At 41.5% G+C, this 25,955-nt stretch overlaps 1 protein-coding gene across 2 annotated transcripts in view; it reads right to left on the bottom strand.

Moving 5' to 3' along the window:
- The window catches only part of LOC116316297 (spermatid perinuclear RNA-binding protein-like), a 104,534-nt gene that overhangs the window by 21,944 nt on the left and 56,635 nt on the right, over positions 1 to 25,955 (bottom strand). For both annotated transcript variants that reach the window (XM_031734841.2, XM_031734840.2), the window contains exons 5-11: positions 22,854 to 22,998; positions 14,153 to 14,274; positions 9,013 to 9,108; positions 8,701 to 8,812; positions 3,573 to 3,670; positions 767 to 860; positions 503 to 571 (exon numbers count right to left, since the gene is read on the bottom strand). In XM_031734841.2, the coding sequence (XP_031590701.1) occupies positions 503 to 571; positions 767 to 860; positions 3,573 to 3,670; positions 8,701 to 8,812; positions 9,013 to 9,108; positions 14,153 to 14,274; positions 22,854 to 22,998 (736 nt within the window). The remainder of the gene's footprint in view (positions 1 to 502; positions 572 to 766; positions 861 to 3,572; positions 3,671 to 8,700; positions 8,813 to 9,012; positions 9,109 to 14,152; positions 14,275 to 22,853; positions 22,999 to 25,955) is intronic.

The following is a 25,955-nucleotide window of genomic DNA, read 5'->3' on the forward strand; positions in this document are numbered from 1 at the left end:
CTGAAACGATATCCTTCATGCCTCTCTGCATGCACTGAAGGATATCTTGTTTTAAGGCTGCAATGTAGAGTTTTAGATGTGGAAAATACAACAAAAGCCTAATAAAGTTTATAAAAACCCACCACCACACCAATGAACCAATTTGTCTAAACGACTATGGGAAGTAGATTGATGTAGGAAACTTTTTTATGGTTGGAAATATCACGAGCATAGAGAAACATATGGACTGGGTTAATAAATGAGCCCCTTCAGTCACTTTAAAGCTAAATTACAGTACACAACATAAGGTTTTTAATCAATATTCATTATATCAGAGTCTTGCTCGTTTCTCCTGTGTGACTTCGAGCTTCCAGCAATGAACTCTGTTTAATATAAAGCTACAGTCAGCCACGTGTATCAGCCTGAATCTAAGTGTCTGCTGCGCCTCAGAAGTGAGAGGAAGAGGATTTCGATCATCTGAGCAGTGATTCTTCGATACGGGCGAGTTGATGGTCAAAGTCACCTTTCATCCTTTTGATGAAGTCTCTGTCGTCTGACCCGATGTCCTCCCGGAGCCTCTTCTGACAGCCGCCTGCAGAGCGGAAACGAACGAGCACTTAAAACATCACACTGCCCACTCAGTTGCACATGCCGTCTAAGCATGCTGTTTTTATTAATGCTGCAGGACTGTATCTGAACAGAGGGCTCAAAAATGAATTTAAAAAAGGTAAAAACAGGGAAACGAATAAACTTGCAAAACAGAGAGCACAAACAAGTCTGCACGCACCTTCTAACAGCCTCGGTGAGGGCTTGCTGGCGGGCAGAGGATCCATATTCAAGACCTTGTAAAGCTGTCCAAAGGCCAGGAGGCGTAACGCATGCTGAAACACACACAGCAGACAGAATAAGGGCACATCACTGTGGTGGTAAAGCCACAGAAACCCTCCTGCACTCACAGGAGAGCAGGGCCATTTATTCTCAGATCAATGTGCTTTAATTATCGGGGAAACTTGAGCGAGCTGCTCGCCGTTTGTGTAAACCAACTAATTCTGTTGGGAGAAACTTCATGCATTATAGAGACGAGGCACAAACAAAGGAGGAAATGGGAAAAATATATTCCCAGACTTGCACTTCATCAAGAGAGCAAAACAAAGATGAACTTGAGGATGTCTTTATATTTCTCACTGCTGAGCCTACACTTTCCACCCGGGGGCCAGATTTTGTTTTTTCGTGTGCAGCAGCAGCAGTGGTGGTAGTAGTTGTAGTAGTCTTGGTGTGGGTGTAGATGAGGAAGAGTGTTCCCACGCTCATTAGCTGGCTAATTAAGCTGCCAGTTTGTCAAAGCTTCCGCAGCAATGAGGGGCTGCTTATCTGAGGTCAGAGACCGTGATTCTGTGGACACTCAGCTATTTATAGTGCTGACATGAGCTCAGGGCTCCACCGGCGGAGGCCCAGGACTCGTTTTAAATAACCCTCCATCAATTGGTGTAGCGGGAAGGAGTGTTACATGTCCGATTTACTGGAAAAAATGCTGACTTTCGTACAGTGGGTGGAGGGGGGCATCGAAACACACCCTAGTGGGATGTTTCAAGGTCTCACGAGTTGCATGGCTGAGTCTGACTTTCTCTTTCTTGGCACATGAACTGATTTTTCTCAGTGTCTGTGGCTGGTTTTATAGTTGGAAAGCAGGAAGGGAATTTCTCAGAGGGAAAGATGTAAAGCTAACATCCATAAAGAAGAGTGTCTTAGATGGAAAATGGATCTCTAAATTCAGAACATCTGTGGTTTTGCAGCACTGATTCACCTCCAGGGAGGAACTGAGTTTGGACGTCACTGATCTCTGAAAATACGGAAATATTCCCAACTTAACTTTAATTTTTCTTTTAGTGATTTAGTGTTTAAAAAAAAAAAAAAAAACTGCTTCTCTCATCCGAGACTGGATGAAACTGAAGATTTTCACCAGCACCAGTTAAAACCTGGACAGCTGTGGCCCACAGGTGAGACATCCTTTAATTGAAGCTTTTAAGGTTCATCCCCCAGGAGCAAACAGCATATTATGAATGGGAACTTCTTTACAGCTACGGTCAAAGAGCGAGAGCTAAATGTAATTTGGCTGAGCTAAAGGGGATAAGTGGTAATATAATATTATGGTGCAAGCACAGTTAGGTTCATAAGTTTTTGGGCAATGACACAATTTTTGTAAATTAATGGACCTCACTGTGTATCATTGTGCAAAAGGGCCATAACGGCTCACTAAATCCACAGTTTGTGTCCTCTTTTCCTTCAAATAAGACATTCCGTTCCTTCAGAAGGCTCAACTGAAGGAATATTACACTAGTAGGTGTTCAAATGTAAAATATTTTCTGTTCTTGCAGAATGTTGTAAGCTTCATCATGCCTTCATCTTATTACACATGAGACATTTTGTCATATTTACTGAGTAACCTCAGATCAACTTCAGATAACCGGTTAACAAGAATGTGGTTACTGTGTAGTAGTAACGCCTTTGTCACACAAAGCAAACAGTATTATACAAACACACTGAAACCCACCAGAGGGGAAAAGGAGAAGTCCTACACTATAGGGCAGATGGCTAAAATACTAAAAAGAGCGGTACCTTTATGTGAATAAAAACAGATATCAGTATGATATCTACTGAGTAATTACTACCATTACTCAACATCCTCTCCTACCGCAGTGATTCCTTCACTGCTATTACTAATTGGTTTCTTTAAACTTGCTCCATCTCAATCCTGGCAGAACTGAGGCGCTGGTGTTCGGCCCCGACAGCTTCTCTGAAAAGGTCAGTCATTACATCGGCCCGCTTGCGAGCAATATCAGATCTTCTGCTAAGACGCCTGGTGTTATTTTTGACCAGCATTTGAACTTTGAATCTCACATCTCAAAGCACCTCCAGTTTCTTTCATCTAAAAAACATCACAAAAATCAAACCTCTACTGTCATCCAGTAATTCTGAACTTTTAGTACACACTTTGGCTGTGGCTGTGCTTTGATGCGATATAAATAAAACACAACTGAATTAAAAGGTTACCTATGCCTATACCTATACTATATATGCCTATGGTTACCAGAGCCTGAAATGTCCTTTAGCCACGAGCCTTCAACTACAAAGTGATACATAATGAGCAAACCAAAGCCTTAAGATCAATTAAGCTGTGAATTAGTCGATTATTCGCCTCACAGCGCGAAGGCTCAGATCCTCCAGCTGGCTGGCACCTTTCTGTGAGCAGTGTGCATGTTCTTCCTGTACCTGTGTGGGTTTTCTCTGGATACTCCACCTACCCTTCACAGTCCAAAGACGTGTGGTTAGGTTGGCAATTTTAAATTGCCCATAGGTGTGAATGTGAGTGTGAATGGTGGTGTATCTGTGTGTTAACCCAGTGACAGACAGCCAACCGGTCCAATGTGTACCCTGCCTCTCACTTACCAGCAGCTGAAATGGATGGGAAAAAATAATGTAAAAAAAGTGACATATATTCTGAATGTTGTGGGTTAAAGAGCTTAGCATGCACACTGCAGGAAGAGGAAACTTCATGTCATCATAGTAGGCAGATGGGTAACATGTTCACTGACCTGAGCGCTGTGTGTGATGGCGTCAGCCTGCTGGGCGCTGAGGTCAGACAGGACGTCCGTGGGCTCCCTCTCACAGGGGTCATGAACTCCTGGACCCCCTTTGAAGAAAAAAAAAAAAAAAGTCAGACATTTTGAACTTTATTTCACTCAACAGGTAAACACAAATTATTCTCCTGCTGCCTTAATGCTTTTTATGCCTCACGTAAAGCACTCGGTAAGACCTTAGTGCATGAAACAAGCTCACCTTACTTTAATGTGCACAGACTGAATAATAACTCATCGGTGACCGAGTGCATTCATGAAACAAACTGCCCTCAATGCTGAAGGAACTTCGGAGCCAAAATTTAAAAATCCAGTCACATCATCACAAGGACGAACTCGCTCGAGCTGAAGTTTTCCCAGATGAAGCATTCAAACACGGCAGCAAGCAGCGGTGGAAAAAATAAACGTGAGAACATATTTCTGTTTGTTGGAGGTAAATAGGAAACATTTCTTCATGTGGACTGCACGAAAATGAAAACAGAGTCTCCGGGGATAAATGTTCCCATGATTCAGGAAAATACTCCATCACCAATTTTAACTGAATGAAATCATGCTGCTATGAACCCGCTGGGACTCTGTGCCCCAGTTTGGAAACCGTGAACGCATCATAGTGCACTCCACAGCCTGCCATGAATCTTAGGACCATATATGTAAAGATATTACATTGCAGAAAAACCACCTCTTGAGGTCTTGCAGACACGTCACAGCTTACCACGTGACATTAATTTGTCGGTCATTTTGGACACGTCAAGTGAGTGAAAAACCTGCTAAACATTATGCAGATGAGAAACTATGGCAACCACGAGTAAACAAGTGTTTCTCTCAGAGGAAGTAAAACACTTTCGTGGCAAGCGTCTTGCTCGTTATGTGGAGAAATTGGGCAAAGGAGGAGCTGAGGATGGATGTTTATTTACTCCCTCTGAGTGTGTTTACTCATGTTGTGAAGTGCAACCCTGGCCCTCTTCCCAACTTCACGCCTCACGATTTTCATCATTTTGTTATCAACAACCCCTCAAATTATACTGGATGAGATCTGAAGCCCTATAAAAGTTTGGAGGCTTATCAGTGTTTTGTGTCAAGATGAGTAAGAAGCCTCAGTCACGGGACTCTGCCTGGAACTGCAGTCACAGGATCAAGTGGTCACTGCTCAGGTATCCAACTGATGTTTATGAAATTTCTGATATTGACATGGCTCTGCGTATTATCCCCAACATTCTCAACAAGTCAGTGTAGATCACTTGTGATTGATGAGAGTGATACTGAGGTGAATTGTTGAGAATATCCATAATTTTCCATCAGTTAGCTTCTGTTCACTGCTCTTCCCCGCTGTTACTGAACCCTTTTTTGGAATGGATCTGACGCGGGTAGACGTGAACTTAGCATGTGCTGTGAGAATCTAATCAAACTGTTTATCACAGGAAAAGTACTTTAAGAGTTTTAGGACGTTAGAGTCTAAAATTAGCTTGCATAAACATAGCTTATAATGTGTTGTCTCCTGTCCGGAGACAGGAGGGTCACATCTGCTGACGATGATCAACTTCAGAACCCGACTTCAGTTTAGGACTGAGGCTGGTAGATGGATGGCAAAAACAACTTATAACTGATACTATGACTGATACCGCTGTATCAGAGTTTTTTATCCCCCATATTCTTTTATCCAAATCAGCAGGAAAGCGATAAAAAAGGTTTTTTTCTTTCTTTTCTTGATGAATGCAACAGTGCAGCAGAATATAGGCCAAAAAATGGCAGCAATAATTTCTATGTAAACAAGATACGCGTTATTGGATATCGCTAACAGTTATCACATCCAGTATGGCAAACACCTCTTGAAGTGATGTGCCATGATGTCACATGCAAAACTCAAAGTCCTAAAACCATCTGAGGAGTTTTGATGCTGTGTTCATTTTTATAGTTTTTTGTCCTTATCCTTTCCTGATGTCTTCTGCTTTTCTTTCTCTATGTCTCTGTTTCCTGTCTTATTTGGCTGTTTTGTGTTGCTGGTTTTCCTGCCCATCCCTGCGGTAGTTGGCCATTGTATCTACCTGTTATGCTTATCCACTTTCAGTGTCCTCTTTGGGTTTCTTCTTGACTTTTTTTGGGACATTTTACCCAAGTATTGCTTTATTGTATCTTGCTGCTAACCCTTTCCATCACTGGGCCTCACTCACAAACAAATGCACAATGTGAATACAAATCTGTGTCTCTTCAGTTAAACACAGAGAAAACAAAGGCAATTATTTCTGATTTTAGTGGCAAGGAAGACACATTAATGGTGACTGGATTGAGGTTGTAAATGAAAATAAATGCTTGGGGACAGCAATCGATGAAAAATTGTGTCATTCAAACAAGTGTCATTTACAAAGACGCACTGCAGCGATTGTCTTCCATGCGGAAGCTGCGACTCTTAGGAGGCAGCCACGCACACTTGATCTTTTATATTGTTGTTTTGGAGAGAGTATTCAAACTTTCCACTTTATTGCCTCATATCTTTCTTTCCCTGAAGTTAACAAGAACAAATTCAATAAGATTGTAAATATGTCTGGTGAGATTGCAAGTCAACATGTATTATGACACATCTTTTGAGTTGAGTGATGGAAAAAGGGTGAGTGATCCTCAGTGATGTGCCACGCACTCTCGATGAAAGCGAGTTCCAAGTGTCTTCTACACCTTACAGTACTGTAAAAATCCAGGGCACAGGAGCGGTTTCACTTGGCCTATGTGATGCATTAATTCTTGGTGAACATCAAATGTTACCTGAAATGGCTTCAGCTTAATTGTTCTTCTTTTTTTAATTAAACATCCTCTAATACAGTGGTTCCCAAACTTTTTTTGCCAGGCCCCCCTTTTTTACAAGAAAAATGTTCGCGCCCCCCCAAATACAAGTAAACAGCAATAAATTACAGGTAGTAATAAAATATACTACTAACTCTTTTACGCTACGTCCACACCTACACGGGTATTTTTGAAAACTCAGCTGTTTCTATGCGTTTGGGCTTTTCGTCAACACGTAAACAGTGTTGCGATTCACAAAACAGATTTTTTTAAAACTCCTTTTTGCGTTTACGTGTGGACGAGGATTACAGAGTTCGCCATCGCATAGCGACAAAGGTATGTGCCTCTTTTCACGTCATGCTGTGCGCCACGTTATTGTTTACATGAGATGAATTGCAGAATGGCAGATAGAGACAAAATACTGTTACTGTTAATCTGACTATCTGCAGGTTTTACACGCTTACATATACACACGCAGTTACTGTCCCTGCATTTAGAAAGGCAGAGGCGTCACGGTGTAATTATTTTACGTGTAGTTGTTCTTTTCCTGTGTAATAATATTCAACATTGCTGTCAATACATTTTTCAAAAAATGCCTCTCTGTGCAAAATGGGTTTAAACACATAAACAGCTGCGGGATACTGTTTGTCCGTGATTTGAACCGGGGGAACAAATTACGGCAGGATCAGCCTGATATTATTTGTATCCCGCTGTAACTTTGCTGCATAAAGAGCTAACATGTCCAAAATGTCAGGAGTAGTTAGTCATTACAAGAAGTGTTTGTGAACTAAAAATCAAGAATGTGGGATACCGTTTGTCCGTGATTTGGAGAGCCCAGCGCTGCTCCCTACGCAGGGAAACTAATTTTGCAGGTGAAGCCAAAGGGAAGATATGCTTCACCATATTTTCCTGTCTTTGGCTTGGAAGGAAGTTGGTTTGGAAACATATTTGGCGATGCTTCAGCTCCTGCTTTGCGTTTGTGTGGGAGCCCCGTCAAAAACCTGTCCACAGTGTCCAAGCGCTCTTTTTTTTTTTTTTTTTTTTTTTTTCATACCGCGCCCCCCCTGGAATGGCTCTGCGCCCCCCCTAGGGGGCGGGACCCACACTTTGGGAACCTCTGCTCTAATAGGACCTTTTTACTGCTAGGTTTACATAAAAATAGCTCCAGAAATGATCGAAACCATCAGATCAGTTTAATAAAAAACATTTATGACCTTACTGGATACCACTCTCATGTCTCAGGTAAAATCTTACTTGTGTTTTTTTCTTTAAAATGATTACAGTGAGTTTCTCTTGTTCTTCCTTTGTTTTTGTCCAAAATCGGACATTTTTCTGTTCAGCTGACTTTTTTTTCCTGTCAAAAATGTTCTGTATCCGATTTTTCTTTCGCTGTCTCCTTGAATGCCACTTTTTCAGTTTCTTCAGCTGGAATTTCTCCTGCACTTTTTAAAGAGCCTTCTCTTATTTTTTGCACAGGGCAAAAACATTTTTATGCACTTATTAGTAAATTACTCTCCCATCATTTACCTTTTGCCCTCTCTCTCTGCTCCCTCCTCTTTCCTCCCACCATGGGGCACAGCGGGTGACTAATGACTAACCCCTAACCCTGAGCCTGGTTCTGCTGGAGGTTTCTTCCTGTTAAAAGGGAGTTTTTCCTTCCCACTGTCGCCACGTGCTTAGGGCATCATGTCATCATTGGGGTTTCTTTCTAATATTGTAGGGTCTTAGCATTATAATATAAAGTGCATCGAGGGGACAGTTGTTATGAATCGTCGCTATACAAATAAAATCGAATGCAGCAGAATTGTTTGTAAGATTTTATTTTTCTTTCAGCTTTCTTTGGTTTGTTGGTCTTTGCTGTCATGTTCTGCAAGTAGATCCTCATTTTGACCAAATGTAATGTTACTCTGAATGAAAAGCAGTTTCTGTACATGTTGGCTGCTTTACCTTTTTTTTTTTTTTTAAGGCTCCGGACTGATTTCTATTCCGATAGTTTACAGTTTACACCTGTTATCAGGTGTGTAAGCACTGCTGAGTAACAGTGCATGCTCAGGTTTAAATGAATGAACTAAATATAAGCAAAACTGGGATTATATTTTATCCTAAGTCTATATATTACAGATATTTGCCGCAGTTCTTCAACTCATAGTGCATACCTCTCAGTGAATTCTGTATTTGTTGAGCTGCCTCTAAATTTCTCTCAGGTATTCATCAGATTTTATATGACTTCATGAATATTAAGATATTCCTGGATGAGCTGTGGCTTCTGAAGTGCAGCAGAGAGAAAAGAGTGAAAGTGTAAATGATTGCTGACCTGGGAGGAGAATCCCTGAGGCGATGCACTCGATGACGCGGCGCAGGGCTTCACCTGGACCCAGCGGCCGGTTACAGGTGGCTATGGCCTTTTCACAGATCAGCTCCAAAGGCTGCAGAGGACGAACAAACACAAAATACTCAGCGAAGGATGAACTAAATCAGTCACAGTCCTGATTCTGTTACTGGGGCAGTTTATTACACGTCACACATACCAATCACTTTTAAAGGACAAACTTAAAATAAAGCTTGCAGTTTGCATCTTCCATGTATCTACGCCAAACATTATTCTGATTCTGGAGCCGTCACCTACCCAGCCCTTGAGAGGCTGCCACACAGGCAGCCGGTTGCACATGTCTCTGAGGATCCTCAAAACGATGACGCAGGACTTGAGGTCTGTGACTCTGGCCTAGGGAGGGAAAAACGGGCAAAAGTCACCAACAGCACGAGAAGCATTTTAAAGAGGCAAGCGCGTGCAGGCTTAGCAGCGCCTGCTCTAAAAAGTGAAACTTTTAGACTCTGAAAGATGAAAATTGTGCAGCGTTATGAGAGGCATTTTCATGAGTTCTGAAATTTCAATATGCTGCTAATACCTCTCTAAGAGACTGAGTGCGAGATTTAACGTGACAATGTGAAAATATCAGACGTATTACATTCAGGGGAGCTCAGCTGTGGAATAAATACTGCAGCAGCTGCCTCTGTCACAACCTCTAAATTCAGGCTTAGAGTACATCGGCTGAATCTGAATTTTTCTATCCTGTTGCCTCATTCCTGCTGACTTTAAGCTTTAAGTTAACTGTGGTTTATTGTGTTTTTCCTTAATTAATGACTGCAATTTCCCATGCTGACTTTGTCTTGAGGGAGAGTTTGGGTTGAGAGCACAGCTCTTTATGACTCTGCACACTCCCAAAAATCAAACACCTCATCTGATTAAAATTTGGGCAGCTCCCACCTCAAGACTGCATTCCTCTCATGCACTGCTGGACCACTCCCAGCATGGTTGCCATGTTTAGATTTCTCCCTGGTAGTCCAGTTCTGACTACTTGCACTTGGAACAGAAGCAAGACAAACTTAATCTGGTCACAATAAATTAAATTAAATTTTATTTTGTTTATATAGCACCAAATCACAACAACAGTTGCCTCAAGGCGCTTTAAATAATATAAAAGCTTGTCTTACTGGTGTGACAAATTGTATATATATTATATAAATATGTACTTTTTCCTTAATCGTTCAATTGTATGACAAAAACAGATGCATTAGGTGCTTCTTTAGAGAGCCATATACAACCTACAAGCTCTGCAATCTCTCTATTCTGTCTATTTATGTAACACTGTATGTACCACAGCTAACTGCTGGGCTCTGTGGCATAGACACAAAGGAAAGTGGAACAAGAGAAAAGAGAAAAGGCACAAAAGAAGCAAAAGAAAAATGAACTCTACCAAAATCTTAAAAAAAAAAAAAATCCTGACCAGACCAATGAATGGGACATTTCTCCAAAGAAATAAATGAACAGCCAACACTGAGATAACACAAGTGAAACCGAAATGTAGTTTTCAAAATGTGATTAACTAGAATGCCTGCATAAATATTCATATCGAGAATAATTTCATTTTGGTGGATAGCTGGTTTGTTGCAAGTCTGTATGTGGTTCATTTTCCTCATAATCATCATTCTTAGATGATTAAATTGATAAAATTTGAATTACAGGGAAACCAGAGAGATGAAAAAATAAAAAATGGCACATCGATTTCTTTTTACTTTTCCCTCTACTGAGGCAGACATCTCAGCATCGTTTGCCACCCAGAGCTGCTAAATCAGTCTGGATTTAATGAAGTCTGGTAGAGAGGTGGGAATGTGGACAAAGGAAGATGCTGGTGTATTATGGAGTGGATGGAACAGTGCATTTAGACCAAAGCGTTGCTCCAGGACTGCTGTTTTTGGACCCCTTAGGAACCCAGAAATTACTCTCCTCCTACACACAGAGTGGAGCAGTCACTAGGGGGAACACCAGTAACGAGAGAAGGACCAAATTGTAGCCAAAGTATGATGAGAACCGCTCCATCGAACGAACTGAAACTTTGTGCTCTGTACATAATGTCTAAACTCAGGACAGATGTTTCACTCAACACCTATACATTTAATAAAATAGCAAACCTGTTGCTACATCCCTTCAAGTTTAAAAGAAGCCACTTGAAAAATATAAAGAGAAAAGTAACTGTACTACCCAAAGAAGATGGTGGTTGAGGCTATTACATCTAGACTTTAATAGAAAACAAATTAAGCCGGAGATTACTGACACTTTAATTTGCACAGGATGGCTTTCCATAATAATCAAGACGGTAATTTCATTCAGGTGGTCTCACTGAAACGACGCAGACAGGGCGGATGAGACAGACGTCGCTATTTGTATCTACAGTTATTACAAATCAGTGGAGATCCTCAGGTCATGTCAGCCCCGTCTGAATATGATGAAACAGAATCCGGCATGTGCTGCTACACCTTCAGGCCACAGTGCAGCCCTTCACTCTGATAGTACTTGGCATTTAGCTCTCCTTCCCCGAGGGGAAACTACTGGCCGGTTCACCTGACCTTGACTCTCATCTCTCTCTCCTGCCTCTCAAGTGGAGGAAAAGCTCAGTTCATTCAGGACAGCAGAGCTGAAGCTCAGCTGAAACTTGATTTGCTGAAGAACCTCTTCATGACCCCGTATCTGTCGGAGCTATAGCTCAGGCTCCTCAGCTACTCACGCTGATAAAAACTTCACTACTTCTACCGGTTCTTCTATTCCCATGCTGCCTGTTCTTTTTCTAACAAACTCTACAAGCTCATCCTGGAAACATCTATATTCCACTCTGTTAGTCCACAGCTGGACTCACTGGTCAAGTTTCTCACAAAAGAAAGTGCAAAGGAATATTCATCGTTATCCAGTGCAGTTTTCTGACATCTGAAGATGAGCGTATTGACTAATCTGCCATTAAATTCGGCAAAGAAGTCAATTCAGCAAACATAAGATTTATTAGTATAATGCACAAAGTGCAAAACTGTGTTGAAGGAACTGTTCTGTAGGTTATCTACTAAAAAATTGCAATCAGTTAATTCAAATAAGGACAAAAGCAATCCAACAAAAATAGAGAAAACTGGAAGGTCAAAAACAAGCAGACCCATTGAGGGAGCAAGAAATCTTAAATATTATATCCATTTCTCTCTAGAATTTTTCAACACCTCGCTCTAATTTTCTGTCTGTATGGGAGATTTGACAATTTCAAGTCAAAGGGAAGAATCTAGCTCCACCTGTGGGCATCAGTTACGTTCAGTGACACCTGAAAGACACATTGTAAGATTCATACATTATTCTAAGAGATCTGATTTAATCCGATTAAATGGCTGCTCGTTGGTAGACATACCACTAGCTTTTATAATGGAACCAATACAAGAGAGAAGGAAAACTGTATGAATTGATTTGCAATATTGCAGATCTCAACAGTGCATGCTCTCCTGCTCAAAGTAACTGACTCCATATTAAGTTCCATTGTGTTGTATTAAAATAACAGTTTTATCAAAGACCAGGAACAACCGAGGCTATTCTCCAAATATTCAGGGTTAAGAGCTAGTGGAAAAAAACCAAAGCCCCCACAGTTTGAAGCAATCCACCCACATCAATTACATGCTCCTTTGGATAACTACCCGGCACACCTCACAGCAACTACTGCAGCTAAATAAAGCGCACAGTAACATTTTTTCCAACTTTAAGTAATGGTGCACTTTGGAGTAAACTGACTGCTACAAACATGACGCATTTAAATACTCTCCTCCCCACATTTTTGCAAATTTTGCATTTAGGCGAATTCAAAAATAACTGCCAATGCTTTCAGTCATTAAATGTTGACGCATGTCTTTAATAGATCAGGAAAGCAGCTTTGGAAAAGGAGTGAAGAACAGAAGACATGATGAATGATGCCTATATCTGCTGTTTAAATGATTAAAAAAGGAGCTTCATTTCAACCTCTCATTAATGTGTTCATTGTGGCTTGATGAGTTTCAAAGAAATCAGATGCACAAGCTTCGCTGAGTCATCCCAGAGCTCACATACTTTACACCCCTCTCCAGGAGCAGGTTCTACAAACTGTTCAACAGTTTCTTCCCACAAGCTGACGGCTCCTGAGCACCCTGCTGCCCCCCAACCACCCATTTAGACCTATTGTGCACATTAGTCCATTTGCACAAGCCCACCACCATACTGTCTTAAAATTGCATTATCACTATGTAAGAGAAATGAAACAAATATACTTTACTGCTGCTGTGAGCAATTTACAATTCCCAGCTCATATTCACTCTTCTTCTTATGTCCTTTATACACGTGCTTGCATCGTGGTCCAGGAGTAAGTAACAAAGTGAATAACTTTTCTGAAAGTGTTATTTTCATGTAAATTACTTCAGGTTTTCAGGACCACATTGAAGACAGTTGAAGAAAAACACAGAGTGTATTTGGTAGCAGTGGCTCCTAAAACAGACATCCATGCCAACACAGGTTCACACGATGAGACGCTCCTGAAATTGGTGTTGGTTATGACATCTGTCCCTTTATACTCAGCGATGATGTGTTTTCTCCTTCCGATATGTTTTTTGTTTGTATTCAAAATAACGCATGTTCATCCCAAAATATCTTATACCGCAGTTTTGTTAGACCACTTGTTTGTCCCACTGCTATATAAAACTTCATGGCAGAAAAATAACAGCTGTGTTTTGGCTGAGTAATAACGTCCACAGCGGGCGGTTGGATGGGTAATTGCAGGTGTATCAGACAGCCTGGTTCTTGTCCCATTTGGTCTGCTGTTTTTCTGCCTTCTGACTTACTACTTGGTCATGGTTAGGAATAGAACACACTTTGGGTTGAAATCTGCCTCCTGCACAGCAGTAACCTTGCTAGTCTACAAATGACTAGTGACCTTGAAGTGCTAGGGCACAGATGTGAAAAAAAAAAAAAAAAACCTTTAATGAGCCATGCTAGTGGTTTTGAACTGCATAAACGAACAGGACTGTGAACAGACTCCCCCTGAAATTAGCCCTAAAAAGGTCAGGAGAAGTTCCTGTGTTAGGTGGAAAACTGCTTCATCTTATACAAGTTGAGAGAACCAAGAACTCTGAACATAAGGAGCAGGTTGTGGTGTTGTTGCTGCAGCAGTGTTGGTATGAGTGCATCAGTTGAGCAGTAAAAAGCTTCATAATGTCAGTGCTGTAACACCTGCGTGCTAATGATAGACTTCATTACTTTGTGTCATTTATTATGGTGATAAAAAGAAAATCTAGGTGCCATTACGTTTCCTTCGAAACCAAGTTGCTGTCACACATTAAAGCCAAGCAAATGTAATTTTAGGCACACGGCTGAATGCTCAGGTTGTCAGAATATAAAGACAGTGTAGAGAAATCTGTCACAGCCCAGCTGTGCTCACCTGGAACCATTTGGCGTGTCGGAGTGAAGCCAGTGCCGCCTGGCACTTCTGCCTGACCAGGACGTCCTCCTCTTCCTCCTCCTCCTCCTGTCTCCGTTTGTCAGCGTCCTGCTCGCCCTCCTCTGGAGAGAGGGACAGGATGAGACAGGACAGACTGAGCGTGAGCACGCTGACCTCTCACACTCACACACAGACACACAGGCAGCAGGGTCGGACAGCTAATTATTAGGCAAACCCACTGATCTGACCGAATGAGCTAAGAGGAGGGGAAATTTGAGAAATTGTGTGATTTTTCTGGGAGAGGGAGGATTCTCATGCACAAGGCAGGATCTTTCATGACACTGACAGGAGGAACCGGAGTAGACGTGAGCGCATGCGTCTTGTTGCCCGGCAGAAGTCTCACTCTAGATGCAGATCAGTGGCTGAAGGCGATGGAACACGCCTGATTAGTGTGTTATCAATTACAGCGCAGGACGAAAATGAGAGCATGGCAATGACTCAGGACCAAAAGCCAGATTAGAGATTAAAAATAACACTTTAGAACAAGGACACATTGGATGGATCGAGAAAAACTGGCTCAAGGGGGTCTGAGTTTGGGTAAAAGGCAGGGTTGATGCGAAGAAACATTAGCTATTCCACTTGAAGAGGGGGAAAAAGTCATCCTGCTCAAAAGGATCTGCAGTTTTCTGGGGCGCCATGCTAGTATTTTCACTCTTGCGGGGTCGGTCAGATGTTTATGTTTGACTGAAACAGTCTCTCCACACCGGGTTCCTGTGGGGAGCACTCCTGCCATGACTGGAGGCCAAGCCATGGGAGAACGACAGCAGAAGAAGAGTGACAGCAGATGACAACATAAACATCTGAGAGTGAGAACGCCACCCTGGAAAGAAAGTGAAGGCTGTTTGTTCTCAGGAGCAGCTAAGGGGTGCCCACTGTGGGACAGTCAAGCAGACGAACAAAAGGGGGAACAGACCGCAGACCACACTGCAGAGCTCGGTGAAGGCCCGCAGCTTATCTCGTATCAAATAAATCTAAGATAATGAGTTACCTGCAAGCTGAGACGTTGCAAATATCAGATATTGATTGACGTACCATCTCACTCGAATCAGTGTCATTATGGTTCAAAGCACTCTTCCAATGAGCAACAGCCAGCAGAGATTAAATTGGGACTAAAGCTGACAGGAGTGCTGACGCAGAGCATTAAAAGGCTCTTGCTCATAGAGAGGAAACAGCAGTGTAGCCTCTAAATCCACAAGTATTCAAATTCCAATTTATCCATGTGGCACCGCAGCAGTAAAGCGAGCCGAGGAGCGATGCACGTGGTCTGGCAGTCTGTTGCTGTAGAGACCGTAGTGAAAGCTGAACAGGATGGAAGAGGTGGAAGACAAACGAAGGAGCTGATGAGAGACGGGGGATTTCTCCCATGTCACTCCTCCTCCAAGACCAAGACTGAGTGAGGACCTTCATGTTCTGCCCCCGGGACTTCTGGCTACTATTTACCACTTTGGCAGCAAGTGTGCAGCTAATGGCGTGATTTGTTTTAATCGTGCATGTGTGGGCGCACTCTTTACGTTTTGCTAGCTTGATGCATCTGGAGACCTCGGAAACAAATGAAAATGTGAAGTGAAGTGAACCCCGACAAAAAGCCATTAAGAGGCTCTTAGTTTGTGGCAATAAACTAAAGACGGAGTACAAAGTAGACAATTGGATACCAGGGTCATGCCAACGATGTTCCATATAGATAAACAGACAACAAAACAGAGCATGATGGATACAAACACTTTACACAGTACACAACAGTCTGAGTGAAATCTATGGACTCTCAAGTGTGCCATGCTAATCACAGGTGCTTATTTTTTTCAGTAATTAATTATTTAACTTAATGTAAAATCTTAAAAGTATTACAAACACGTCAGACCTTTACTACATTCCTCTGCTCTTAAATGTGCCAGGCTAATGATCGTTGTTCTTTGTAAGTTGGAATCAATTATTCAGTTTTATGTAAAGTCTAAAACTAAATCATTAGGGACCTACCTAACCTTTACTGCATGACATCTTCTGCACTACTTCACTATACTGAAATCTGTGGAGTCTTTGGAGCCAATTAAATCCTTAGATTTTGAAATACACTTCATTATCATTACTATTCTAATTATTCTGGCAGCAGAGTAGTTCAGTAGTTAGCAATGTGACCTCACAGCAAGCACGTACTGGGCTCAGATCCACTGGCTGGATTTCGCATGTTCTTCGAGTATCAGTGTGGGTTCCTTCGGCTTCTTCTCACAGTCAAAAAGCAGGAATGTTAGGTTAACTGGTGATTCTCAGTTGTTATTAGGAACCCTAATAATAAATACAACCCCCCCCCAAAAAACTATAATGACATTTTTCTCAACTCAAGGCTCCATTCAACCATTTTGAGTTTTTACGTTTTGCTGTTTTAAAAGGTGCTTTTAACTTGTTCTGCTTGGTATGACACTGTGAAAAAACAAAAAACAATCAGATTTATTAAGACGGCTTGTTTGTTTTGCTGTTTTGAAGTTATAAATCTCAAAATTCAAAATTGCAGATTGTTTTTTTAAATTTACATTTTCAGAGCCAGAGAACATTTTTCTTTATATTTTTTGTCTAACAACACAAAACCAAAAACGTTTGGACAACTAGCAATTATCTGATCCGAGAAGCTGAAAAAAGTGAGTGTTTGTATTTTCAAAATCTCTGACTGATATAAAATTGCCAGAGATCAATTTTGTGTTGTTTAATCAACCGAACAGTTCCTTCTTATCTGACACATGTCGCTCTGTCTCTGCTCTTTGCTTTGTCTGTAAGTCAGTTTGACACAAACTGCAGGGATTAAAGCGTCATTCATCATCAACACTGAACTTCTTTTTAACCCTGTGTACTGAATATAAACATAAACCAATGGAAAATGTTGGTAATTAATGTTAAATTTTAAAAATTAAGACCTACAAGAAGCTGCTAGAGACATTAGCTTGTCTCATGGTTTGGCATTTGTTTTAAATATTCGGATTAGCTTTCATTTAAAGATGACTGTCTGTAATTGAATTCACAGGCCTGCCGAGCGCCACCTACAAATTAAATTAGATCTAAATGGCAGCAACAACCAGATTTAGATGGACCAGCTGCCCAGTCATTAAAAAGTGAATTATTCTGGCAACAAACTCAAAACTCCACTACAGCAGAGGGCTAAAAACACACGTAGATTTAATCATGAATGAAAAATAAAGAGTATGTGTGTGAAACAGTGAGCGGTGAAAATCGTTTCCCAGAGGCAGGCCATGAAGGAACCATCAGTCAGAGGTCAAAACCACATACAAATAAGGACAACCCCCACTAAATTCTCCCCGACATCATTAGCTTAGGGGAATTTCGATTAGTGACCAGGACATCAGATTAATTCAATTAACACAATTTTTCCAACATGAAATTATGGGATGTCACTCTGAGCCAATAATAACTGATCAACAGACAAAGGTCAGCCCCAGTAATTAAAGCAAAGGGAGCACAGATGTGGATGTGGGCTGCTGGGTAATGTAGTCATTTTGTCCTTTTGGTGTGTGTGCTCTATCAATAGACATGGACCAGAATTTCATGGTGACCCAGTGAGAAGTCCAGTTAACAGAGGAAGGGGTGGGAGAAGAAGGAGGGGGGTAGAGGAGCATGTCTGAGGCAGAGAGTGAGAGTGGGTTGGTTTGATTTGGTTGTTGGGGAAGCCCCTTGTACCCGGGGTTTCCTGCTGTTGGGTGTGGGGGATGCCTCGTCAGCAGCGGGGCCGCAGAGATGTGCCAATCCACGCAGCGAGGCGACCTGCGGAGCTACGGCAACAAAACCAAGAGTCAGTGAGCAGAGGCCAGCTACAGGAGGCACACGATAAAAACCAGGGAACCACTTAGACTGTCAGGGGTCAGTCACCAGAAAAAAGACCCTCAGAAACCCTGTAAGGTAGCACAGATAGGGTTGAGTTTGGCTGGCATTTTATTACTGATAAAAGCCTATTTTAACATGTGTAAAAAAAACCAAAAAAACCCCAAGAAACAGCTAAAGTTAGAACTAAACTTGATTTCGATTTGATATCACCTTTACTTGGCAAAGAAAGAAGAAACACCTCATTGGTAACCTCATTATTTAAAAAGAGAGAATGAAATAAACAGTATGTGTCGAACATGTGTCCTGGGGCCATTCTCAGCCTGCCAAAGGGTTCTATTCAACCCACCAGATGGCTTTTTCAAAGCCTGAAAACTGCAGTTAAGTCATTAATTGCTCAGATTTTTCAATAAAATGCACTGGTACACATCAGTGGGAATGTATGGAGTGTTAAAGTAGACAATCTGTTTCAATCAAAGAATTTAAAAACCCTACTGTTTATTAATCAAACCTCTACAAGTGAAGGTTTAGCACGTTTGCATTGCATCTGTTTACATTTTTTAAACAAGTGACGCTTTCAGTGGTTTCACAACTTTCATATCAAATTAATTATTCATTTGTATTATGATCCATGTTCTACTGCTTATCAGGACTTGACTGTGACACTTAATCACAAACCCCGCCTTGGAAAGCGTCACCTCACCTCACCACACACATTCTCAACTTTTCTAGGCAACAACCATGAGAGCTGCATGTACGAATACAAATGCCCAGCACAGCTCATGTTTAACCTGCCAGCTCTCTATTTTAAAGTCTGTGTAAGTTCAGTTTGTGCTGAATAATGCTGCTAATATTTCAGTGAATTCACAGCTAGAAAGTGGGTGTCATGTCCTGCCAACTGTGTAAACTCTCCAGACCTGATTCTCATGAAACTGTCTGTGTGGAAACAGCCTTAATCAGATGTAATTCCAGGTTTGCAAAGTATTTGGAAACATTAAACTCTATGGCTGTCCAAAATACCATTTTTATGCGTCGGATCCATCCATCTATTTTAACCATCCATCTATATTTTCTGCCTCTTATTGGCATCCAGATCACAAGCCCAGAGGCTCAGACTTTTCTCTCTCTCCGACTCTCCCTCCACCAGCTCTTCTTGAGGGTGGAGGTTAGATCTACATGTAGTTAGATATAGCCAAACCTCTACTCTGAGCTCTTTGTCCTCTCTCTAAAGCTGAGATTAGACCACCTTCAGCAGCTGGTATTTGTGAACATCATCTTTCAGTAACTAACCAAAGCTTGAGGCCACAGGTGAAGAAAGAACCAATGTTCTAAAATAAATACGGCCAAATTTAAAAGGAATTACACAGTTAGCGAATGTTTATTAACCTGCACAATGTAACACAATATTTAAATCTCATGTTATATTGCAGACATTTAAACACTTATGCATGCTTTTCTGTCTACAGACAAAACTCAGATCTGGCATGCTTGTCTCAGGACTTCGTGAACTTGTTAAGTCTAAACTGACGCAGGGCTGATGATGCAAGAAGAGTCAAAAATGTGCCTCCACATTACAGTTTCCACTTTCTGAAGCTAAATAAAGTCCAGATAAAATTGCATGTCTGCTGGGCACAGATACAAAGCTGCTCAGAGCCAGCTCATCACAAAATTAACTAGTCAATATCTATAGGCTGCACAGTAACATCTGAAACAAATGATGTTAAATGGAGCCATTTGGCCACAATCACCAGACGTACATTTGGAGGGAAAAAAAAGGAGCCAGTGCTTGATGGAAAGAATCAATTGCTGACTTTTTAGCACTGGGGTGGAAATATTCTGCTTTGGGTTTGTGTAACAGCTAGTGGCACAGAAACATTACAATGATGGCAGGAAGGATGGATTGCGCTAAATATCAATTGCATTCAGATGTCCTGCAGTCAGTCAAGAAAATGAAACTGAAAAGATTACTTCAGCAACAGCAGAAGCAGCCAAAGAAGACATCAAACGCCACTTTTAGCTACTATAAGAAACATAAGCTGGAGCGTTCAGAATTTCCCCTCACAGCCATTTGAGCTGAACATCTGCAGTGAGAACTTAAAGTAATCTGGAGAAAGAGGGGTTTAAAGTGAGAACAGAATAAAAAGACTATTACCTGACTATAAAAAGCATTTGCAAACTGCCATAGAGGGACTGCTGAGTACTAACTTAGTAGGATACCCAAATCTTTGCAATTTTCACAATTGCTGTTTATTTTTCTGCAGAGGAAACTTCCTCCTGGGTGGTCCAAGTGCATACATGCATCCTCTCTCACATTCAAATAAAATGAGTAATTCTTACTTAAAATATGTAATTTTTCTCACATTTTTTTAAGATCTACTTGTTCCAAATTGTTGTTTGGATCCAAATTTTACTCTGCATGTAGCAAAAACAAATAAAACAAATAATCCTGCTGGTCGCTTAACAATCAACCGCTTCAATCCTCAGATTCATTCAGTAAACTGGCAAAGCACTCTTTGAATGTGTACAGATGCCAGGGAGGAGGTGCAGGAGTCCTCTGTTTTCACTGATGAACTTCCAAGTGAAGGCTGAAACCTTTTCACATCACATGGCATTGTGACATCATTCTTACAGTCTTAGAGGTGGGGCCAAGCTGCAACCTCTGGACCTGTCAAATGAAGCCAACTGTCAAGTCACACAGACTACATTTCCTCTAATGGCCAAATGAAGCTGCCTCCAAAAGTTATCCAAAGACTACCAGTTTAAATGGCCAGCGAAGTCAGAATTCAGTAACCTCTGGTCTTCTAAGGAGCTCAAAAAGAAAGCAACTGGACTTTAAGTTTCATGAAGACATTTCACCTCTCACCCAAGAGCCTCTGTGTGTATAGTTTCCCACTCCATAACAGCTGGTTTTATACCACATCTGTCTGGATTTCATGTCATTCAGCTGTCTATGAAGACATTTTGGAACAACCTGTTTAAGAAGCCTGTGCTTCAGTTGTGGTTACTGGAAGTTACATTATTACATTATTAGCTTGCTATATGACAATAATGTTGTAAAAAGACTGAAATTGTGGCCAAAACACTGACTGTAATAATGCTGATGGAGTAATGTCACTGTTTCTTTTATTTACTGTAGCTTTTATCTGTGGGTGAGAACTGAGCCATCCAGCCTCATATCTACTCACCCTCCCTGATATAAACCTGCTTTTGTGTCCGCACTTTCCACAAACCCACCCATCACTTACAGTAACACACATCCACTGACTACTTGAATTAATGAAACTACTGCCTTGCACACACCATTGTTGTCCTGTGTTGGTTTAAATGCATTTTGTTTCTCTTTTCGGCGAGCCTCTTGCTTGGATTCCTACTTGTCACAGCTCTGAAAAAGTAACTGGGAGACTCCAAACGCTGACTCCGAGATTATGCAATGAGCTGACTGACAGCAGACGGCCCAGTGCACAAAAACACTCAGAGTGATGCATTAGTGCTGCAGAGTGCTGTCTTTTTATGTAACAAACAAGCTTCAGCTGAGTTCCGACACCAGCTCACAGTGTTGCAGGTTACCTTTTTGGACTTGACTGTTTGGATTTCAGCTGTTTAAACCAACCTTGGGGACAGGCTAAAAGATGTTCTTTATGTATTCAGTAGATTAACAGTGCTATATCTAAATATCCAACTATGTGAAAACATGCTAGGTCAACCAGAGACAACCAGAGACACACCTGCTAAAAAGAATCCTAATATCTCAGGATAATATCTCGTTAAATAGAAATTATTAAACCAAGCATGAAGAAAAGAGGTGTTTAAATGAAGTGTTTCTTCAGGGAGCTACTCTGTGGTTCACCTGAGTCTATTTAGAATATTTCATTTAAATTCTGCTAAAGTGTATGCAAACAGTATATTATGTCAGTGTGTTTCATTCACACTGAAATGAAACAAAAGAAACGCTGTCCTTGTGAGTCCTGACAGGATGCTGAAGCTGAAGGAAAACGGTTTTCCCTTCCTTGTTGCCCTGAGCTCGGCTGTGCTCTGCCTCTCTCCTGTTTGGCACAATCCATTTTTTCTACCTTTTTTGTGAAGGCTCAATCTTTCCCACTGTGAGTGAGAACCACTAAGGGACTCGCGCTTCTGTAATGGCAGCTCTTCAGTCCCAGCTCGCCTATCATTCATTTTTAATTTCCTTCCCATCTGTGGGGCGAGAACAAACAATGAAACCGCTGATGGCAAACGCCGGCGGCTCTTGAGCACGTTTCCCATCAAATTTGGTCACCTGAAATGAGATTTTATTTTATTTTTTTCCACAGCTGGTTGCACGGGATGAAATATCTGTTTGGTGACACATATTGGTTCGCTTGTACAGCCAAAATTGTTTAAAATATATCTATTCTGTTTAAAAGAAGGCTGACTCTTTTCTTATCAGAGTTGCAGGAATGCAGGATGATACAAAAGGACACCAAAGACGGAAATCTCTTTTTTCGTCAATCCAAGCCAAACATTCTCAGTGGAAATCATCTCTCCTTGGCTATTTCCCCCACGCTTGACCCAGATCCATATCATCCATTCTCCTTTTTTTCTCCCCGTTTGCCTCTCAGCTTTCAGACCTCTTGCTGTATCATCCTCCACAGTTTTCCCCAGACTGCCTTTTAGTTTAAGCTCAGGTTTACCTTCACATCCCTCCCCTCTTCCTTCCCTTTCAGCCTTCTGTAGTCATAAAAAGGTCAGATAAAAACAGGTGAGGCATCCTGCCGAAACAGGAGGCACAGATGAAGGTGGGTGGAGGGAGGGGGTGGAAAGGGAATGGAGGAGGAGTCAATACCTTCTTCCGTGGCGCTCTGCTCGTCCCTCATGGCTAAAGAGGAGAGGGTGATCTTCAGCGTGAGATGGGGGTCTTTGGTGGTGCAGACCTGGATGGCCGCCTCGGGCACGCACGACCGCACCTCGTATTTGTCGTCGGTCATTGTCTGCAAAGCAGAACTGCACGATTAATTAAAAATCGAATCACAGTTGTAGCACTGACTCCTGCTGTTTGTAAAGAACAAGGCACCGCTGCTCTGCTTATTTGGAGACTGTGTTACCACAAGCTCAGGGAACTAATGGTCAGATTGTGTTGTTAAATTAAGAAAATAACATGTAAAATATGAACGGACATACTTATTTTTTACAGAGCTATTCATATTTTCTCTTGTTTTATGAGAAGTCTCAGCCATGTGAAGAAACTCAAAGCAGCAGCCACATGCTGGGTTTTAAAAAGCACTGAATTTGATGAAGTTGTTCATACATTTATGTTATTCCTAATCTGCTGAATGCAATAGCTCATTACCATTTTTGGAAAATCTCCAGTTGGGTTGCTGTTTTTTTTCCCCCCAATCCTTCATGTCACACAACTGTCTCAAGATCCCAGAGTTTGTCCTCTCAGGAGCTTTCGGCTTTCTGTTTTTCAGCTTGTAGTCTGAGCTCAATTACTGCTTGAGTAGGCTTTGGTCATGTGCAGGTAAAAAGTATAAGTGGACAGGAAAAGAGGTGATGCTCTAATGCTTTAATTTGATTTTGAAATCATCAGCTTTCTTTATTCATTGGCTTCCTAAAAGAATCTCCGTCATGTTTTGGGATGTTTTTTTAAAGTAATTTCCTCTATTATGTTACACTTCCTGGTCTATTTACACTGTCAGTTTGTGATTATCTTCTCCGCCCTTGTTAGTATCAGCTCTGCATAATTTGCCTACCTGTGTTCAATCAGTCACCTCAGTATATATAACTCACGACTTTCACCTTCCACTCGCCAGATGGTCTTGTTTTTTGGCTCAGGCTTTCTAGCTGGTTTCTGTTGTTCCTCTTGTTTTTCATTTTCCCTCGTGAATGACCTTTTGTTCCATTTCATGGAATATTTGTCTTGCTGTTTGCTTTCCTGTGTATGACCACTGTCTCCTTTACATTAAAGATTTAGAGTTTGACTTTTTCCCTACTCCTAGTTGGACGTGACAAGATAGTGGCTGTATTTTTATTCTAATGGAGTCCATCATTTACAAAGTGAGCATCACATTTTATTCAGAAGCAAATGTTTGAGACAAACATTTTGAATAAACAGTCTATTTCCTGGTAGGAATTTGAACATTTACGTGAACTGTTAGGTTTACAGTGACTACAAACAAGAATAATATGTATGAATTATGAGCGAATTAATAAAATTACTGTGTTAAAAAGAGAAACTCAGAACGCCCCATCGGTGGGTGTCACATGACCTCTGTTGTATTGGTGGGATTAGTGTTTTTGTTAAGGCCCCAGGTCACTCCACTCCTCCCTGCTTGTGTAATTTAACTGTTTTTCATTCTGATTAGTCTGTGCAGACCTGTTCATTTTCCATGTCTTCCTCAGCTCCTGGCTCCTCCTGTGTCCCGCCTTCTGCCAGTTTGATTGGTCCAGCGAGCGGTCTGCCCCATTCCTCTTTGTTGTTTGGTGCTTGATTAAAATTACTTGATGCCTGCTATTTTTGTAAAGGAATTAATAGAAAGGTTTGCGTGCTGCAGGTTTTCTCCCAGCGAGGTTTCGGTTTCAGTAAGCTGCTCACGTTTCTCTCTTTTTGAGGCAGAAAGCTCGGTGAGGTACTAACAGTCACTAATTTTTCTACACACCACGCTGTTAAATATCAGTCAGGTCAGTGACCTAAGGATTTAATTTTTTTTTCCTTTGGTAGCTTTTACACTTTTATTACAAGTCTCTGTTTCTTTGTGTTGAGTTGCAGCCAATCACATTGCACTCCTGCGTCTTTCCTTTATATGTGTGTGTGTGTGTGTGTGTGTGTGTGTGTGTGTGTGTGTGTGTGTGTGTGTGTGTGTTTGCTTTTATCTGTGGACTGAAACCTGCTCGGACTAGCTCACGAAACCTTCTGCCATCTGGTTAACGAATATTGCTCTCCTTTCACGTAGCAAAGTGGGGTTGTAACAGCTGTGAACATATATATCAGGAATTCACCTGTACATGAATCATTATATTAAAACTAAATAATCCTGCTGACCTTATTATTGAACAGCCTCTGCTCATTTGCAACCCTTCCTTTATTTAAATAATGGATTATCTTTTTTATAATTTATGGAAATGCATGTGAAAGATGACCTTTAGGCACTGAAAGAAATAATGGCAAAACACATCTCAACAATGAAACACTAAGCAGGCCCATCAAAGCTGCAAAAGGCACAAACAGTTGTGTTTACATGCAGCTTTTCATCTCGAGTTTACACGCCTGTTATTGCCAGCCGGTTCCCAGCATGCCAGACTATCCTGTTTTTACTTTTATTCCCCCCTTAAGATTGCTGTTACCTTCAGTGGCATGTTTTCAAGTGCTTTCTCTCTATCGCGTCTCTCTGAGAAATGACCCCATCCATCACCCCACTGCCTGTCAATCTCTCCCAGTTTGGCCCAGGAAATGAGAGCTTCAAATGGTTTCCTCCCTTGATGATAAAGCATGCACGGCAGCTTTGGCAGGTAATTAACTGAGATGAGGGGAACAGGAAGAAATTTAGGCTCTGTGGATGACACTGCTGCTTTGTTAGCGACTGCAGTTGCTTGGGGAAACACTGCGTAGGGAGGCGATCTTCTGATGAAATTATTTGTGCGACTCAGGAGTGCAGAGCTCAGAGCTGGGATGCTTAAACTCGCTGAGCTCTCAGAGTGTCGGGATGCATCATATTCAAGTGAAATGAGCAAAAGCAGGGAAAGTCCCAGTGGTCAGAGGTGCAGGGGTGAGTTTACACTATAGAGTCTGGGCTTTGGTTGTCTAAAGGAAACCGAATGGCAGACATAAATCAAGTACGATCTCATCAGCAGCAGCAGCCACTTCCTTATATCATATCCACTTCAAATCATCTCCTCTGTACCCTCTCCTCTCCCACGGACTAAAAATAATCCTTTCACCTGATTTAAG

The sequence above is a fragment of the Oreochromis aureus genome, linkage group 12 (genome assembly GCF_013358895.1).
Source record: "Oreochromis aureus strain Israel breed Guangdong linkage group 12, ZZ_aureus, whole genome shotgun sequence".
NCBI lineage: Eukaryota > Metazoa > Chordata > Actinopteri > Cichliformes > Cichlidae > Oreochromis > Oreochromis aureus.